At 37.0% G+C, this 20239-nt stretch overlaps 1 protein-coding gene across 11 annotated transcripts in view; it reads right to left on the minus strand.

The window, feature by feature from the left end:
* CFAP20DC (CFAP20 domain containing) overlaps positions 1 to 20239 on the minus strand; it is a 255001-nt gene that overhangs the window by 80867 nt on the left and 153895 nt on the right. For 8 of the 11 annotated variants that reach the window (XM_032411643.1, XM_032411646.1, XM_032411639.1 and 5 more), the window contains 5 exons: positions 17623 to 17759; positions 16786 to 16948; positions 15110 to 15226; positions 13797 to 13916; positions 11058 to 11392 (listed from right to left, as the gene is read on the minus strand). In XM_032411643.1, the coding sequence (XP_032267534.1) occupies positions 11058 to 11392; positions 13797 to 13916; positions 15110 to 15226; positions 16786 to 16948; positions 17623 to 17759 (872 nt within the window). The remainder of the gene's footprint in view (positions 1 to 11057; positions 11393 to 13796; positions 13917 to 15109; positions 15227 to 16785; positions 16949 to 17622; positions 17760 to 20239) is intronic. The other 3 variants (XM_032411642.1, XM_032411641.1, XM_032411644.1) reach the window with 3 other exon arrangements.

Genomic DNA, 20239 nt, shown 5'->3' on the forward strand with positions numbered 1-20239 from the left:
TTGTTAAATATTCAATCACGCCCCAGTGCCGGGAACATCAATAGAGTTTGCCTGATTAACTGTAGCATAGCATATGTACGCTGAGGATGAGAATGATTTCCCCAAGGAACCAGCACTTCCTCTGTTGAACTACGTTTCTTAAAAGGACATGCAGATGGGCATTTGGACAATAATTTCTGGATGCACAAAACGGATTGCTCTTGCTGAGCTGTAATTCTAAAAAGATAATTTTAATGACTCTTGAGGGCCACCTACTTGGAGCAGATGGGACCCAGACTCTTTGTATCGCAACTTTAATGTTGAGCGAGTCAGGCTAGAGCTCTGTTTTAGCCTTTGTAAAAGTGGATGATCATATTTATTTATATTTCAATTGATTTTTTAATTCAGTCCACTGTGAAAAGAAGTCTTGTAGAACATTCTTAAAAGTTCTCTAAAAAAAAACAAAAACAAAAACATGTCTGCAATATTCCAAACACACTTTTGATGGCAGTTTTGAATCTGTAATTGAGATTGAGTCAGCAGGAGTCTTTACTTTTGTCCAATGTTTTAGTGCCTAAATGCATGCAGTGACAGCATCCTTTAGCTGGACATGGGCACTGGCAGACAATACAGATGATAGAGGTATATACTTCCACTGTCAACTAAAAAGCACAATTATTTGCATAGATGTAGCTAAAGATATTGGTCATAACAGAATGAAAAAAATCATTTCTTCTTTGAGGACAACAAGATTGGCCACTCAAATGTATCTTAAATGGCTTCCCTAACAACCATCCCCAAGAAGTATTTCTATTTCCACCTCTTGAATTTTATAGGAGACTATTAAAGTAATACAGTTCTCTCTGGGTGGCAAAGAGATAGTGGTATCTAATAATGCATTTTACTAGTTTATAAAGAAGTAAAATAAAAGGAAGATGTAACTGCTTCTAACAAGTAACTAACCTGCAGCAGGCTTAATATTCAAAGGAGTTGGACAAATTATTTTTGTAAATACCTTTTTTTAAAAAAATTTATTTTATTTTATTATGTTATGTTAGTCACCATATAATACATCATTAATTTCTGATGTAGTGATCCATGACTCACTGTTTTCATATAATACCCAGTGTTCCATGCAGTATGTGCCCTCCTTAATACCCATCACGGGGCTAACCTATCCCCCCACCCCCCTCCCCTCTAAAACCCTCAGTTTGTTTCTCCGAGTCCAGAGTCTCTCATGGTTCGTCTCCCCCTCCGATTCCCCCCTCCTTCATTTTTCCCTTCCTTCTCCTAATGTCCTCCATGCTATTCCTTATGTTACACAAATAAGTGAAACCATATGATAATTGACTTTCTCTGCTTGACTTATTTCACTTAGCATAATCTCCTCCAGTCCCATTCATGTTGATGTAAAAGTTGGGTATTCATCCTTTCTGATGGCTGAGTAATATTCCATTGTATATATGGACCACATCTTCTTTATCCATTCATCTGTTGAAGGGCATCTCGGCTCTTTCCACAGTTTGGCTATTGCTGCTATGAACATTAGGGTGCATATGCGCTTCTTTTCACTACATCCATGTCTTTGGGGTAAATACCCAGTAGTGCAATTCCTGGGTCATAGAGTAGCTCTATTTTTAATTTTTTGAGGCACCTCCATACTGTTTTCCGAAGTGGCTGTACCAACTTGCATTCCCACCAACAGTGGAAGAGGGTTCCCCTTTCTCCACAACCTCTCCAACATTTGTTTCTTGCCTTGTCATTTTTGACATTCTAACTGATGTAAGGTGGTATCTCAATGTGGTTTTGATTTGAATTTCCCTGATGGCTAATGATGATGAACACTTTTTCATGTGTCTGTTAGCCATTTGCATGTCTTCTTTTGAGAAGTGTCTGTTCATGTCTTCTGCCCATTTATTGACTTGATTATTTGTTTTTTGGGTGTTGAGTTTGATAAGTTCTTTACAGAGCTTGGAAATCAGCGCTTTGTAGTGTCATTTGCAAATATCTTCTCCCATTCTATGGGTTGCCTCTTTGTTTTGTTGACTGTTTCCTTTGCTGTGCAGAAGCTTTTTATCTTGATGAAGTCCCAGAAGTTCATTTTTGCTTTTGTTTCACTAGCTTTTGGAGATGTATCTTGAAAGAATTTGCTGTGGCCGATGTCGAAGGGGTTACTGCCTATGTTCTCCTCTAGGATTTTGATGGATTCCTGTCTCATATTGAGGTCTTTCATCCATTTTGAGTTTATCTTTGTGTATGGTGTTAGAGAATGGTCGAGTTTCATTCTTCTGTATATAGCTGTCCAATTTTCCCGGCACCATTTATTGAAGAGACTGTCTTTTCTCCATTGCATATTTTTTCCTGCTTTGTCAAAGATTATTTGGCTATAGAGTTGAGGGTCCATATCTGGGCTCTCTATTCTGTTCCATTGGTCTATATGTCTGTTTTTGTGCCAGTACCACGCTGTCTTGGTGATCACTGCTTTGTAATATAACATGATGTCCCCAGCTTTGTTTTTCTTTTTTAACATTTCCTTGGCTATTCGGGGTCATTTCTGATTCAATACAAATTTTAGGGTTGTCTGTTCCAGCACTTTGAAAAATGTCATTGGAACTTTGATTGGGATGGTGTTGAAGGTATAGATTGCTCTGGGTAGCATAGACATTTTAACAATGTTTATTCTTCCGATCCATGAGCATGGAATGTTTTACCATCTTTTTGTGTCTTCTTCAATTTCTTTCATGAGTGTTCTGTAGTTCCTAGAGTATAGATCCTTTACCTCTTTGGTTAGGTTTATTCCGAGGTATCTTATGGTTTTTGGTGCTATTGTAAATGGAATCGTTTCTCTAATTTCTCTCTCTACAGTTGCATTGTTAGTGTATAGGAAAGCAACTGATTTCTGTGCATTGATTTTGTATCCTCCACATTACTGAATTGCTGGATGAGTTCTAGTAATTTGGGGGTGGAGTCTTTTGGGTTTTCCACATAAAGTATCATGTCATCTGTGAAGAGAGAGAGTTTGACTTTGCCAATTTGAATCCCTTTTATTTCTTTTTGTTGTCTGACTGCTGTTGCCAGGACTTCTAGTACTATGTTGAACAATAGTGGTGAGAGTGGGCATCCTTGACTTGTTCCTGATCTTAAGCGAAAGGCTCTCATCTTTTCCCCATTGAGGAGATGTTCGCTGTGGGTTTTTCATAGATGGATTTTATGAACTTGAGGAATGTTCCCTCTATCCCTATACTCTGAAGAGTTTTAATCAGGAAAGGATGCTGTATTTTGTCAAATCCTTTTTCTGCATCAATTAAGAGGACCATATGGTTCTTCTCTCTCCTCTTATTAATGTGTTCTATCATATTGATTGATTTGCGAATGTTGAACCGCACTTGTATCCCAGGGATAAATCCCACCTGGTTGTGGTGGATGATCCTTTTAGCTAGGATTTTGTTGAGAATTTTGGAATCCATATTCATCAGGGTTATCAGTCTGAAATTCTCCCTTCTTATGGGGTCTTTGCCTGGTTTGGGGATTAAAGTAATGCTGGCCTCATAGAATGAGTCTGGAAGCTTTCCTTCTGTTTCTATTTTTTGATATAGCTTCAGGAGAATAGGTATTATTTCTTCTTTGAATGTTTGGTAGAATTCCCCAGGGAATCCATCAGGACCTGGACTCTTGTTTTTTGGGAGGTTTTTGATCACTGCTTCAGTCTTGTTACTAGTTAGGTTGTCAATTTCTTCCTGTTTCAGTCTTGGAAGTTTATAGGTTTCCAGGAAGGCCTCCATTTCTTCCAGGTTGCTTAATTTATTGGCATATAGTTGTTGATAATAATTTCTAATAATTGTTTCTATTTCTTTGGTGTTAGTTGTGATCTCTCCCCTTTCATTCATAATTTTATTAATTTGGGTCCTTTCTCTTTTCTTTTGGATAAGTCTGGCCAGTGGTTTATTGATCTTATTAATTCTTTCAGAGAACCAGCTTCTAGTTTTGTTGATCTGATCTACTGTGTTTCTGGTTTCTAATTCATTGATCTCTGCTCTAATCTTAATTATTTCTCTTCTAATGCGTGGCTTAGGCATTGTTTGTTGCTTTTCCTCTAGCTCTTAAGGTTTAAAGTTAGTTGATGAATTCGGGATTTTTCTATTTTTTTGAGTGAGGCTTGGATGGCTATGTATCCCCCTTAGGACCGCCTTTGCAGTATCCCATAGGTATTGGACTGATGTGTTTTTGTTCTCACTGGTTTCCATGAATTGTTTAAGTTCTTCTTTGATTTCTTGGTTGACCCAAACATTACTGAGCAGAGTGGTCTTTAGCTTCCAAGTGTTTGAATTTCTTCTGAATATTTTCCTGTGATTGAATTTTAAAAGCATTATGGTCTGTGAATATGCAGGGAATAATCTCAATCTTTTGCTATCAGTTGAGACCTGATTTGTGACCCAGTATGTGGTCTATTCTGGAGAAAGTTCCATGTGCGCTCGAGAAGAATGAGTATTCAGTTGTTTTAGGGTGGAATTCTCTGTATATATCTATGAGGTCCATCTGGTCCCGTGTGTCATTCAAAGCTCTTGTTTCTTTGTTGATTTTCTGCTTAGATGATCTGTCTATTGCTGAGAGTGGAGTATTGAGGTCTCCTACAATTAATGTATTGTTATCAATATGACTCTTTATTTTGGTTAACAGTTGGCTTATGTAGATGGCTGCTCCCATGTTGGGGGCATAGATATTTACAGTTGTTAGATCTTCTTGTTGGATAGACCCTTTAAGAATGATATAGTGTCCTTCTGTGTCTCTTATTACAGACTTTAGTTTAAAATCTAATTTGTCTGATATAAGAATTGCTACCCCAGCTTTCTTCTGAGGTCTGCTGGCATGGAAGATGGATCTCCATCCCTTCACTTTCAGTCTGGATGTCTCTTTAGGTTCAAAATGAGTCTCTTGTAGACAGCATATGGATGGGTCCTGTCTTTTTATCCAATCTGCAACCCTGTGCCGTTTTATGGGAGCATTTAGGCCATTCACGTTGAGAGTGATTATTGAAAGATATGAATTTATTTTCATCATGTTGTCTGTGAAATCCTTGTTTCTATAGATTGTCTCTGTAAATTTCTGTTGTATATCACTCTTGGGGTCTTTCTCCTTTTATAGAACCCCCCTTAATATTTCTTGCAGGGCCGGCTTAGTGGGCACATATTCTTTCAGTTTCTGCCGGTCGTGGAAGATCCGCATCACTCCATCCATTCTAAATGACAGCCTTGCCGGATAAAGTATTCTTGGCTGCATGTTCTTCTCATTTAGTACCCTGAATATGTCTTTCTAGCCCTTTCTGGGTGCCAGGTCTCTGTGGATAGGTCTGACGTTATTCTGATGTTCCTCCCTCTGTACGCAAGGAATCTCTTCTCTCTAACTGCCCTTAAGATGGTTTCCTTGGTTCTAAGATTTTCAAGTTTTACTATTACATGCCGGGGTGTTGGCCTGTTTTCCTTGATCTTGGGAGGGGTCCTCTCTGCCTCTAGGACTCGAATGTTTGTTTCATTCCCCAGATTAGGGAAGTTCTCAGCTACAATTTGCTCAAATATATCTTCTAGTCCTCTCTCTCTCTCCGCCCCATCAGGGATCCCAATAATTCTGACATTGGAACGTTTCATGGTGTCACTTATTTCTCTGATTCTATTTTCACGGATTTTGATTTGTTTTTCCCTGGCCTCCTCTTTTTCCTTCTTTTCTATCAATTCGTCTTCTAGATCACTAATTCATTCTTCTGCCTCGCTCACCCTAGCTGTTAGATTATCTAGATTAGATTGGATTTCATTGATAGCATTTTTAAATTCTGCCAGTACAGCTTTCATTTCGGCCCTTCTGTGTTGCCATTAATCGATTTCTCCATTCTAGCTATTGTCTTAACAATTGCTACCCTGAATTCCGTTTCCGACATCTTGGTTATATCTGTATCCATTTGTAAATCTGTGGCAGACATCACAGTCTCTGAGTCTTTCCTATTTTGGGGGTTCCTCCTCCTAGTCATTCTTTTGCGGGGTGGTTAAGGGAATGTACAGAGTCCAAATTACTGACCACAACCCAAGCAAGATGCACCTGTTTTCTAGGGACCTTAGGGTTGTTGGCCTCTTGTTCTCCCAGCCTGTCTTCTTGGGGAGGGGCTTGCTGCGCTGTTACTCAGGCAACCCTATTTGGGCAGAGTTGCCCTGTCCCCTGTGGGGGGAGATGGGCTCAGTGAAAACTGTTTTTCTGGGGCTTTTGTTCTCTGGCGGCTTTCCCTGGAGGCTTTCTGCGTCTCTTCCAAGAGTCAGAGCAGAAGAGATCATTTCCAACCCTCTGCCTCAGAGCAGAGAGATCATGGTCTGTTCTTCAGTGAGCTCTCCAGGCCACACTATCACCGTTTCTATCTGTGCTGCTATAAACTGCAGTGTCCTGGGTTGTGTGCCCCTCAGCAAGGCTCCCAGTCCTCACCTCCAGGTCGGGGCACGTCTTTGCCCTTTGTGCTTCTATAACCACCAGCCGCCCCCAGTTCACACGTGTGGCCCCGCCACTCCAGGTTTCAGTCTGGGGGGCTGCCCTAAAGTCCTTTCCCCACCGCTACTGGTCTGCAACTCTGTGCCCCATGTCCCCAACGCGGAAGGCTTTTGCACTCCTGTGTTGTTTCATCTTCCTGGCACTAGCGCTTATGGTAGCTCCCTTCTCCTTCCATTTATCTTCAGATACGTGCCTGCAGACTCACGGCCCCCTGTTTCATACCTGGAAACCAACCGCCTGTGATTTTCTGTTTGTAGAGATCCAGATCTCTCTTCTTACATCTCAGGCTGATTTCGTGTGTGTTCAGAGTGGTCTGGTAGATATCTAGCTCAATTCCGGGGACTGGCTGGAATAGGGTCCCTTACTCCTCCACCATCTTTTCTCCTATCTTTTGTAAATATCTTTACCGGTAGCCAGTGATGCTTCACAGACAAATAGCAGAAGTTAGAAGGACTCTATGGGGTATGCAAACTATTGGGGGAAATGATGAGACTCTTTTAATTGTTTAAGACAGAAACATATTCTTCTTTAAGTTAAAACTTCATGCTCTTTTAGCTGATAACACTTTAAAGATTTCTTGCAGAAACTCCTATCCACAACCAAATATTTATCCACAAGATGTTTATCTACTAGCAGAAGTGGTAGAATGATATTCTAAGCAGACAAGAGTTTTAAAAATCTTCTTTCCCTGCCTATCAAAATGAAGAGCCAAGTCACAAGAACCAAGGGGCCTCTGACTTTTGCAGAGAGGAACAGAGCTTCACAAGATAGTAATAAAGACACAGAGCTGTGACCAGCCTTAAAAAATTTCGCACACAGAATAAATATTAAATTTGCCTGGTAGGTTTAGAGTATGTTATGTTGTAATTCATAATATACAGGAACAAAAATGCAAGGCAATATATTCAAAATAAGAGTCCTTCCATTTTTTTCCCAACACAGACATTGACATTTAAAATTTTTTAAAGGCTACAGAGAAATATAAGTAGCCTCAAGAGGAGTAAATATTCTTTCTATTGTGTGTATGTACATGTGTGTGAGAAAGTAATTCAAATTCACTAGTCAAGTATATGGGGTGAGTGGTTTATAGACTAACCTAGAAATATAAACTATGAGGGAAAAAAAATGCAATGAAACAGCTTAACTGCTGAGTGCCAAACAAACAAACAAACAAACAAACAAACAAACCTTCAAAGCAACAATACGAGTAAAACTGAGGAGGACTAAAAGGGTCTTTTTACTCCATTGTTGGTAAATTTGTCCTCTGCAGCCCTCCACAGAGTTAGATGGGGAGAAGATCTGGAAGCTTCCTAGCTAATTTGAATGCTCTAAGTAGTCAGTCCACATAATTCATGTCCAACTATGGATAATTTTTTGGCTTAATGTTCCAATTTGGATTGTAATACAGGACAAATTACCTGGCCTTGCAAATATCTACTTTAATATGTGATACACAGCCAGAGTTTTGGAAAAAAAATGACAGTATTTCTAGATGAAAAATTAAATTAGGGGAGTAATAAAATATTAATATAAAGCTAACTATTTCAAGTTGTAAACCAGGCGTATACTCAAAGCCACATTGGGAATAATGGCATAAAATACAAAATAGAGATGATAATAAAAGGAGGCTTTTTTTTTCTTTCAGATGCTGTAATAGTGGGAAAGGCACTCTGTTTTAATAGCTTTCCTAGAATAATTCATTTTACATGTTAGTCTTGATTTTATAGCTATATATTTCTATAATGTGCTTTTCAAATAAGAAGTACAAACTGAAAATTAATTGAGTATCAGGAATATTAGTATACATGGCTGCCTAGGGAATAAAATATATAGTAAAGCAAAGACTAAGACAAGAGCATATGCAAAAAAAAGAAAACTCATACTTTTGAGGCTCTCACACTAATGAAGATCTCAGATGTGAATTAAGGATTAGGAACTTAAATTACAAAATCAATGTATCACTGAAAGCTTATTTTAATTAGCTTTTACTACTGTATGTGTACTTTTCCTCTAGCTATCATGATAACATGATTTGATTTTTCTTAGATTACAGGCTACTGAATATATCTAATTTCCCTTTAAAAATACTCAATGGTTGACCATTAAAAGAAGTATTTTAACTACAAGTTACAAACTTCAAGCACAGTAAGTAATGTAATTATCCTCATTCGTCCACCATTATTTATGACATGACATTGGTTTCCTTAAGTATAATTATGCTACTCTAAAGATATAAAATTCTAAAATAACACAACTAATAGTAAGGATGCTTAATTAACTAAACTGATTTTTCTTCAAAGACTATATGTAAATAAACATTTTAAATATCTAAGCCGATTTCCCATTGACTTACACAATTAATAAACGGGAGAAGTGATCCTAAGGAAAAAAATTACCAAAAAAGTCCCAAACAAATGAATTTGATCACCATAAATTCTTGTTTAAACTTGTTTAAACATAACCCGTCATTTTTGTTGGTCATGTTTTCTATTTCATAGTTTGTATATTGTTACTGCCTCTAACAATAAACCCCTAAGCTTGTATAATATGGCAAGGTTTCTGCCCTTCTCTCTGGCTGCCACTCTTAGCAGGCTCCAACTAAAGGTGGGCCAGGACAGGTGTTAGCAACGAGATGGTCCTAGTATAGACTCTAGCCCTATGCTACTAGTCATTTGGATGGTCATGGCACAGGAGTGACCAGATAGCCATGCCACTCAGAGCTTGGGTAATGCGTGATACATTTATTTTCAATTTCATGTAGTTGGTAATTAGTACATGTTTGAATAATAAACGATGAAGGAAGTCAGAAGTAGAGTAGCTAGTAGCAAAAGAAAGCACACCAAGTGATAACAAACTAAAATATTCAGAAATAGTATTCCTCATTTTCCCATGAAGCTCTATTGCTTCTTGTCAAGGCTTATCCTTCATATAGACAAAAACACTAAGTTCCTCATGTCATGATGTTTAAAGGACAGTTTCCCTCATAAAACTTTTCTCAAAGTTTTCCAGGGAAGGGACTAACATTTCCCACCTGCCCTGAAATTTCCACCATTAAAGGAATTCTTTTGGTTTAGGTAAGAAAGATGGTGCTGTGCATATGGGAAGGGGATGGGCTATCCCATTAATGAAATGGTATGAATTAATTTATCAGATTAGCCAATTAATACTGTAGAAGAATTGACAGCTGGGATGGGGGCAGTGCTAGATGCTGAAGGCAAACGTCTATTTTAGTTTTTATATCTTAATGTTATTCAGGGTGAAAGGGACAAAGATGTCTACAGCAACAGTTAAAATGTTGGCATCAAATGTACTATTTATGCATAAAGCGATTTGTGGTAGATTTATGTTTGGTATTACTAATAGTTTCACCACGCTCAGAAGCAAAGATACTATAAAAAAAAGGATTTCCCCATGCACCTTGCAATGGAAACTCATTAAAAGTTGCAAAAAACCATAATTATTGCCTGAACAATTTCATCATATTCTCAACTGGCTCTGAAGGTAGGAGCAATGAACCTAATCTACATCCTGCTGTCCAAGGGGAATTCTTGATCAGTTATAATTATTAAAAAAATTTTTTTGCAAGCATATACAAAAAGTTTTTCTAATTATTATTATATAATAATTATATTATATATAACTTAATATATAATTTGCTATATTTATATTTATTACCTATAATTTAATATATAGTTATTATATATTATTATTATATAATTTTGACATAGAAATGATTTGTATCATTTTACAAAACCATAACTTGACTGTAATCTGCTTTTAAGAAAATTATTTTTCACAGAAAATAGGGATGCCTATCATTAGAGAACAAAGCTGAAGGAATTTCACAAATTCATTTTGTCTGAGGGAAAAGAGTCATCATAATGTATTAAGTTTTAAACAAATGTTTCAGAACTACTTTCCGTTTGGTTTATGACAAGTTTTTTTTTAAACTTTATGTGAATTTACTAATTTATAAGATATATTTGTATTCTAAATAATTGCAAACAGAAAACCTCGGGTAAGGCAAGTCCCAGCACTAATCCATGATTCATTATCTAAACTTTAATTGGCACAACTCTTGAAACTCTGGGACCATATGGAAAATAATGAGTCTTAATAGGTCTAAGGTGGAGGGATGGTAGGGTAGGGAGGAAGCCAGAAAGCCGTCAATTCAGAATGCTTAGCCACTGCAGCACAATCTGCCCAGAGAGCTAGAACAATGTGTTCTCAGTGTTTTACTGGTTTTGCCATCATATAGCTAAACCGCATGTTATTTCTCTCATTCTGTGAGGCAAAAATTAAAATGAGAAAACAAAAACAACCCCAAAACTGGTTTCCATAATTAAAAATGAAATTGGCTGACTGTTAATAAAAAAGGCAGCAATTTAGAGTTACCATAACAACCCGAGGCAACTGTTGACTGACACTGCAATCTGCCACCTTTTTATAAATAGCAGTTGATTCCCCCTCTTTCATTTCAGCTGGTTTTAGTGCTCAACGGAGCTAATGGAACAACTGCGCTTTAGAACGACTTCACTCATCAAGCAGTGTACCTCTTCGCTGCTGTCACCGCCGTAAAAATCATCCTCTGATTCGGTGTCTCTCCTTGTCACACTGGCATCCTCTTTTAGATCCAAAATAAATGGGCACCCCTCTGGAGACATGTTCTGAGTTTTTCCATGAGGTGCTGATCGTGGTCTTGATGAAAAAGTGAAAATGTCCTTTGGAACAACCTGGGTTTCCTCTGCCAGTTGGCCATGTTCACTCTCCTTGCTGGCTTCCAGCCACAGATGTGAAGTGTGGCAGGAATCATCATCCAGAAGGAGAGACTGTCTGCTGGACGCCAAATGGGAAATGCGATCATCATTTTCAGGAAATATCCACTCATCTGACATTTGGGAAAGATGACAAAAGTGTTCCATCAGTGTTATATTAAGGCAGGTAGTTAGGTTAAAATTTCTTGGGTTGAAACAGAGATTTATCAAATAATACAGAAGCCAAGGAATGCAATTTATCTACCATCTTGTGACCTGCTAAACATTTAACCCATAGATCAGTGCCTATAGCTACAGGAAACTTATTTGCACTTCCTCTCCATCTGAGTTGAAACACTGGCCAGGAAATTTTTAAGTCTGAAATAATTATCACCTGTCTTGCAGCAAGTTCTTCATAGCACAGCCTCATTAATTTGACATTCCAGGAGGGAAGAAATCTTCCAAATTTAAAAGGGTTTGAGTTACTAATATCTTCTTTTAACTGCAGGAGGACAGAATATTTAATGTTTCTTTAAACAAAATAACTGGGCATTGTTTGGATTACAAATCATGGAGGAGAGGAAACCATGAAAAGGTTAACAGGCTTTTCCTTTCCATTCTACTGACTGAAACAGGACAATTCATAGACTAAACTGAGTAGACTTTTCCAGTAATAGTAAATCCACAGAAACACTTGTTAATGTGATTGGTAAAAAAGATCTTTAATTATAGGAGAGAATGTTTTGATACATAAATCTTTTTGCACAACATTATTTGTTTTGATTAAAAATACTGTATACTACCACTGGGATACATTTTAATCAAAACCTTAAAAAATTTTGAACTTTAAAAATTCTTTTGAAATTTAGTTGACACACAATGTTATGTTAGTTTCAGATGTACAACATAGTGAAAAGATTTTAATCTTTTATGTAACACTGAGATAGATTTTTCTAACTACGATCCAGGCAAACTGACACAGACAAATATTTATAATGAATGTCATTAAAAGCATGCTTACTTTCTTCTTTAGAATGACAGCAGGAAAAGGTTGCATTTTTCTCAACTTAGTCTATTTTCCTTAAAATTTACTTTTTTTGCTGCATTATGTCAATGGTGAAAATCTTAACAAAAATCTGTGTTCAGCAGAACCAAAATGTGGACATGGTAATTTTACCCCGACTCTTGAATCCTGCTATATCTATCTTCACAAGAAAAGTAACCAAGAGATATCTAAGATTTGCTGACTTGAAACTCTAAAGCCTACAGTTCAAAAGCAACAAACAAAAAGACCTTTAATAAAAATAACATTAATGGCACAAATAAAATCATATTCATCATAATGTATTCATTTCTTAACTTAAGATTATCATTATATAATATAACTTGCTTATATAAAGGGTAACAAATATATATTTCTTAGAGAAAATCTGTAACTTTCACATTTTCTGTAAGTAAGTGGCCCAGAGCAGGCTGAATCTACTTCATTGGACCACATTCATAAGGGGATGTGGAGGGTCTGGAGTCAGTATACCGTGAGCGGGTGAAATAAACAGATTCACTGGGCTGTCCTCTTTTGGACAGCAAATCCTTTTGCATGGTGTTAAGCACATAGCAGATGTTTTGTAAACACAGTAGATGCTTTATTAATAAATAAATGTTGAAAAAGATCATAAAAACCAATGGGCTGCATTAAGTACATTGATAGTAAAGAAAATTGGAGGACAAGATACTGGGAATCTTCATTATGCAATTCAAAAACTTGCATGACCTATTGCCAAACATATTATTAACTGTCAAAAAGTCAAAGTAAAAGGAGTGTTTCTACACCAAACGAACTCTAATTATCTCACCACCACATGCTTTTTTGGAATTCGTAGTTTTACCTCAAGTATTTCCATATCAATTGTAATGAATAATTTGGTGTGTTTTCTTAGGAAAATATGTAAATTACTGTGTAATCACAATATTGCAGCAAACAAGATAAATGCAAGAATGATCACCTAAACATCTAATTAGTTTTTCTACACAGTCAGATTTATGCTAGAGACACTAATTGCGCCTAACATTTTAATGAAGGTTTCAACATTGCATAAATAAGACTGACAAACTACAAACAATTTTCATTTATTTTCCTTTTTCCCTTGCTCAAAAACAATTCGCCTTTGTAAAAGTACCACACACCTGCTAGGAAAGATATGTTGATGGGCTCAATGCTCTACACTCCAACCATCTCCATTATAAAGAGGACTGGAGACTTGCAACAATAGGTAATCTTTGGGGACAGTGACAATGCCCTGTGAGAACTTCAAAGTTTCAAACTTTCCTTCTGAACAGGATAACTGGTGCATTGAAACTTGGAAATAAAAATGCCCTTTCATCCATTAAAGTCTGACATGCAATTGGGGTTAAGAGGAGATTTATCAAAAAATGACAGATTTTAGCAAATGACTGCATCACAACTTCTCAAAATGACTGGGTTAAACATATTGATATTTCATCAATTACTAACGATTATAGTGGACTAAAGATGCCAACCTGCTTGATCAGGAGACTGCAGTGCTGGAGAGCTGGGGTTCATCTCTGGGCTTTGTTGGGACCCACTGTTGAGGGCAACTGTTGCTTTATCTTCATTCCTGTTATTTCCTGAAGAACTGCCTTTATTGGAATAAATATTTTCCACGATGTTATTTCTTTTGATTTTTATAAAAGTTCATTTTGAAGAATGCTATTAATGCAGTGTGCTTTTCTACATGATTACTGAAAAGCACATTAGAGGTGACGATACAGATTATCTGCAGTTCTTTTCTCTTCCACTAGAATTTTTCAAAGATGAACTCAGCTGCATTTTTGTAGAGGTTCATCTTTAAATTCCTTGATATTTGCATGGGGACATTTTAGATTTAAGTTTTACAATATGCAATAAAAGGAATTCCAAAACCCATATTATTTTTAAAGGGTCCTGTATTTTTCCGTTTGGTTCCACATAAAATGGAGTGTGTTTTCTTTAAATTACAATTCTTACACAACCTGACTTAAAATTTTAAACCAAGCACTTTCCTTCAGCATCTTAAGAAAATGGACACAGAATTAACTTTTCTATCTACTATTTTATAAAAATAACATGAATCCTAACAAGCTGAATTTCAGCCTACCGAAGAACTCCTCATTTTTGAGAAATTATGCTAACAGATGTGTACATGATATACTATGGGCTTGACTCAGGATATATGAATGCATGTGCAGACAGATCTATACGTAAATGCCTCAAATCCAATATTCAAAGGGATAACTATAATAGCCACCTATATTTATCTAAGGCTTTATTGGTTGCAAAGAGTTGAAATTTTAACCTACATTCTATTAGATGGCATGGAGTCCAAAGGGAGAGACAGCAAATGTAAAAAAAAAAAAATACACACACACACACACATATATAGATATATATATCTATATATATATCTGAAAAGGGCCCAGTTTAAAAAGAGGAGATATAAATGAAACATGAAAAATTATGAGTTAAGTTCAATTTTAGTAAAGTCTGCAGGCAGGAACTTCCTCTATCAAATTTGGGCTGTTTCTAAAAAACAATAATTTAAGCTTATTCTGCCTTTGACAGTAGAAGTAGGGAAGTCCTTTACTTCTGTGGTACTATTTAATCCAGCAAATCTCTGTTAGGGCTCTAGAGCAATTCTTTTGCAGAAGATTTGATTTCCATAATCCCTGTAGAAAAGACATTTATATTTTAAATGAATTGGTCCGTAATCCTTTGAAATTTACAACCTGCAGAGAGAGATTCCATTGCTCTGCATAATACACAGATATAAGATAGTATTGAATTAGTGCCGTACCGCTGTGTGCCTCTGTCCTTTCTCTGCTGGTGCTTTTTAACCATAATCTTCTCCTGCTATTATTCTTATCAGCTGATGGTTCTTGAGGGGGATGTGGATGCATAACTTGCAGATTGGCTGGTACATTTTCATATCAAAGAACAAAAAGCCAGAACAGAAAGTACTATATGGTTTGAAATAACTCAGTAAATATAATTGTAGCTATAATGAGAATGTTCATATCATTGTGACATCATATAAAGCTGTATCAAAACCACAACTTATTCCTTCTTGGAAAATAGGCATTTGTTCAGATTCCATTATTGGGATCGTATCAGGCTTTCAAAATTACTGAGACATTTTATTCATGTAATATAACCTTATAGAGAGTTACAGGTAATTTGGTTAATTGTACATACAACATGCTATATTAAAAAATATAAAAAATGAAATGGATTGCTAATATAGAAAAATAATTGCTTCCTTTGAAAGAGGAAGTCAATAAGTATGATTCATCAACAGCTTGGAAGGTAGTTTCCTAAAGAACCCTGCAGAACTGCGATCAAACCTGAAAAAGAACTCCTAAGTGTAATTTAATTGTGTAATCATCATCATAATAATTAACAGCATTCATAGCAGCATCTAATATTTACTGAACGCTTAATTTCTTGGCACAATATGATGTGCTTGACTGGTTTTTCCTGTTAAATCCTCACAATGACCTTTGAGGCGGTCACTCTTCATTACTACTACTATTGCCAGTAGCAATTTTATCCCCATTTTACAGATGAGGAAACTGAGGCCCACAGGGTTTAGGAATTTTGATCAAGGTCTTACAGATGGTGGTAGAGCCAGGACTGAGTATCTATGGTCTTTATGTCCTTCTCTCAGTTTTGTACTGTATGAGAAATATAGTCTGTAATAGTGATCATTAATCTCTAAATCAAATAAAATGAACCCAAATGCCTTCCTTTTCAACTCTCACAAAAGTCAGACATGCAAGAATGGAAAAACTATAGTGAGTGATAAGCCTTTGGTACTGGTCTCAATTCTTTCCAATGATTACAAACTGCAAATCATTTTACCTCTCTGTTAGCCATGAACCCTCAATCTACAAACTGGGACAAAAGTCTCTTCTTCACCAACAGGGTTCTCTGTGCATCAACAGGAGAAAATAAAAAGCACTTTACAAATGGAAGAGATTAAAAGATAAAATTAAGAAAACTTAAAATGCAAGTGGAGTTCCCAAAATATAGTTATTATGGAATGCTATGTTATTTCCTCACCAGTCATCATAAAATAAAAACAGGGTACTATGGCAATTCGAAATAATGGAATAAAGAGAATATAAAGAGAATGATAGGTGGGGCGCCTGGGTGGCTCGGTCGGTTAAGTATTCGACTCTTGATCTTAGCTCAGGTCTTGATCTCAGGGTCATGAGTTCAAGCCCCTTGTAACCTACTTTAAATAAATAAATAAATAAATAAGTATTAAAAAAAAGAGAGAGAGAATGATAGATTCCAGAAGAGAATATATGTATAAGAATTTGAAACAGATTTCAATATCCACCATCTTTTTCATTTTTAAATGATAATTCTCTGGATGTTAAGATCTAATCAAGAATTTAACTTCAAATTTATCTTCACAAGAGCATTTCTATTTTCCCCTAGCTATTGACACTTATGTATGATTCTTACCACGAACAGGTATAGTCTGCTTTATTTGGCGAATATTTTCTTTATCTGCTTGCTCCTCAGACTCCGGCATCAGCAAGGCTGACATCTCTGCGCTGCTAACACAGTCCTCAGTCACAGACTGTTGGCATGATCGGTTATTTCTGGACCCAACGGATCTTGCTGTCTGTAAGGGACAGGAATTAATCTGCACATTTTACAATATGGGAATTGCATTTATTTCCTGTAGAATTTACAGAGACTAATAATATTTGGACAAATAAAAAGTGAGAAAAGAAACTAGAGGAAATGAGAAGGTTAGAAAGTTGGTGGAGAGGAAAATTATAGCAGAAAATTAGAAAGAAATGGAAGGAGAAATATAATGTGAGACAAAATAGAAGACAAACAAGTTTTCTAGACACATAAATTAAAATGTGCTTATAATCCATCTTTAGTAGGTAGGAGTTGAACTGAAAATCTCTGCGTGTGTCAGAAATTCAAGGAAATTAAAAATAAAAATATAACATTTGAGAATCTGTTCGTTGTAAGGTATCTGGTGAAGGTCCAACTCCTTTTTGAAGGAGACCACAAAATGTGCTCATATATATTTGCCTTTAAGTTTTGTGAACATATTTAATCAAAAGAATACTCGGAAATGGTAATTGTGTTGACATGACAAAAATAAAACCGTTTTGAGGTCTTTTAAAATCCAGAATTTCTGTTCCAAATTTATTCAAGCCTTATGCTTTTGGCATGTATTCTCTCTGCCTCTTTCCCCCGCCACCACCCCTGCACTGGGAAAGAACCCTTCTCTTCCCATGCCCCTCACGCTTAGACAAGCTCTTCAGACTTTGCTCCTACCTCACTGGATATCCTCATGTTATTCCTTCTGCCAGAGAGTGGAGGTGGTCCCAGAACTCTGGATCCGAAAGCGATATGACAGACATCTTGATTTTTACTGTTCCGCACACTACCTGTTCCCCTGTTAATGAACTGATCTGTTTTGTTCAAAGAAGGTAATAATAGTCCATTAATAGGCATAATGACAAACACCATGTTGCAATGTTTCTGAAAGTACAATCCAGGTGTCATATGATCTGTATCCCCTTCCCCACTACAGGTCACTTATAAAAAATGCAGATACTGGAGCCCAACATTAGATCTACCAGATCTATAGAATTAGAATCTTGGGGAGGAGCAGCAGAAATCTATAATTTTAACAAGTTCCCCCGAATGGTTCTTATTATGCTCACTGTCATTTGAGAACCACTGCCATAAATATTCTTCCTCAAAGAGAGAGAGAGAGAAAAAAAAAGAAAGAAAGCTACTAAAAAATACATCTTATTTTCTCTTTAAGGAAATACTTTAAATAAAACTATTTAACTCAATTGAACAAATATTTGATTGAGCACTCTTGAGCTTTTCCTAGAAGTTGTCAGTGATACAAAATAGCTAAGATATATCGCTTGCCCTCAAGGGAGGTGAGAGTACAAGTAAACAGGTAACCATAACATAAAGCAACTCAGTGGAAATGAAGAAAAGTGACCTCTTGTTCCTCAAAAAATTAAAAATAGAATTACCCTACAATGCAGTAATCACAGTATTGGGTATTTACCCCCAAAATCCAAAAACACTAATTTGAAGGCATTCCTGTACCTCTATGTTTATTGCAGCATTATTTACAATAGCCAAACTATGGAAGCAGCCCAAGTATTCAGTGATAGATGAACAGATTCAGAAGATGTGGTACATATATACAATGGAATATTATTTAGCCATAAAAAGAACGAAATCTTGCCATTTGCAAAGACATGGATGGAGCTAGAGAGTATAATGTAAAGCGAAACAAGTCAGTCAGAGAAAGACAAATACTGTATGATCTAACTGATATGTGGAATTTAAGAAGCAAGACAAATGAGCAAAGGCGAAAAAAAAAAAGAGAGAGAGCGACAACCATGAAACAGACTCTTAACTCTAGAGAACAAACTGATGGTTAGCAGAGGGGAAGTGGATGGGGAGGAAGGGTGAAATAGGGGATGGGGAGTACACTTACTATGATGGAAAAAAAAAAGAGTAAGTGACCTCTTGAATGGAGTTTGAATGACTGATAAGATTTCAAGAATAAAAGATGTAGGGTGCCCTAGAGAGAAGAAAGTGAATAAAGACAAGAGTGAACTGGTAGGGTATGCTTGGGGAGCAATGAAATTACCAGTTTAGCTAGAAGGATGGGTTTGGGTCACACTGAAAAGAGCCTTAAATCGCTAAAAGCCTATTCTAAATTTGGTAGGTGATAGGGTATCATTGAAAATTTTGGGGGAGAAGGAGAACAAACTGATAGGACCTCCAGGATAAGGCAGGTGTGCTGACCAAACCTTGCTGCCTTTCCCTTCTGGGCACACAGCTATATTACATTTCTGAGCCTTCCCTGCAGTTATATGGGTCATGTGACTGATTTCTGGTTAATGAGACGTGAGAAGTGAAATGTGAGACGTGTAAACTACTTCCCGGCCCCTAAAGCCTCCCGCATAATTCCCCATACTCTCTCTTCCCTCATCTCGACAAGACGCAGAAGATCCGGGGGAGGGCTATAAGGCCTGGAGAAGAACCACTAGGTGAAAGGAGTCTGGGTCTCTGAATGACTTCATGGAAGGCTGCCCAAGGAACTCCTGATTGGATGAGGCTGTGGGGCTCTTTGTGACTGCAGGTGAGGGTGATGGACCTTAACTCAAAAAACTGCCTGCAATCTAGAAAACCTTCTGTTATGCCCACTTGCAAGACAGGACCAACCTTAATATTATGATATTGGCTCCAAGTAAGTCCACATTTGTCCTATAGTCCTGGATATATATGAGCTACTGGCTACTTCCTGTCTGACCTATTCCCTGGAAAAAATTCCTATAGTTAGGTAGGTGGTTTCTTTAGCCTCTGCTGCAGAGCTGTAACTTTACATGTGGAGTTAAAAACCACTCTTCTGCAATGGCATGAAAAAAGGCACCAAAGTTTGTGAAAACACGCCATGCTTAGGAAGCTCCACTTGTTTAGATCTGAGTAGAAGTAATATGTGTGGGTAAATGGGTGTTTTCTGGGTCTGGTTTTATTTTTGCAGTAGATGAAGCTGAAGAGATGGGCAAGGGCCAGACTGTTGACATGATCTGAAAGAATGTTTGCTGGACAGAAAATCTAAGGTGGCTGGCTGGCAAAGTGGTGAGGAGATACACCGTTCCAGTTTTCTTCAAATTCTTGAAGCCCTGTTAGGTAGAAGAGAGATTCCATTTGTCCAAAGGGCAGAATCAGAACTAATGAGAAGAACTGACTTCAAGGTTTTAGTCCAACATGAGAAACATCTTTCTTTAAGTATGTCTGGTCATTGTGGTGGAGAATTTTCTGTCATTCTGGCTCTTATAAAGCAGATTCAGATACCAGAGGACTCCCTACTTTCTATTTCTGGCCTAGTCCTCTCTTCTGAGTTCCACACCTT

This window comes from Phoca vitulina, unplaced genomic scaffold (genome assembly GCF_004348235.1).
Source record: "Phoca vitulina isolate PV1807 unplaced genomic scaffold, GSC_HSeal_1.0 scaffold13, whole genome shotgun sequence".
Lineage (NCBI taxonomy): Eukaryota > Metazoa > Chordata > Mammalia > Carnivora > Phocidae > Phoca > Phoca vitulina.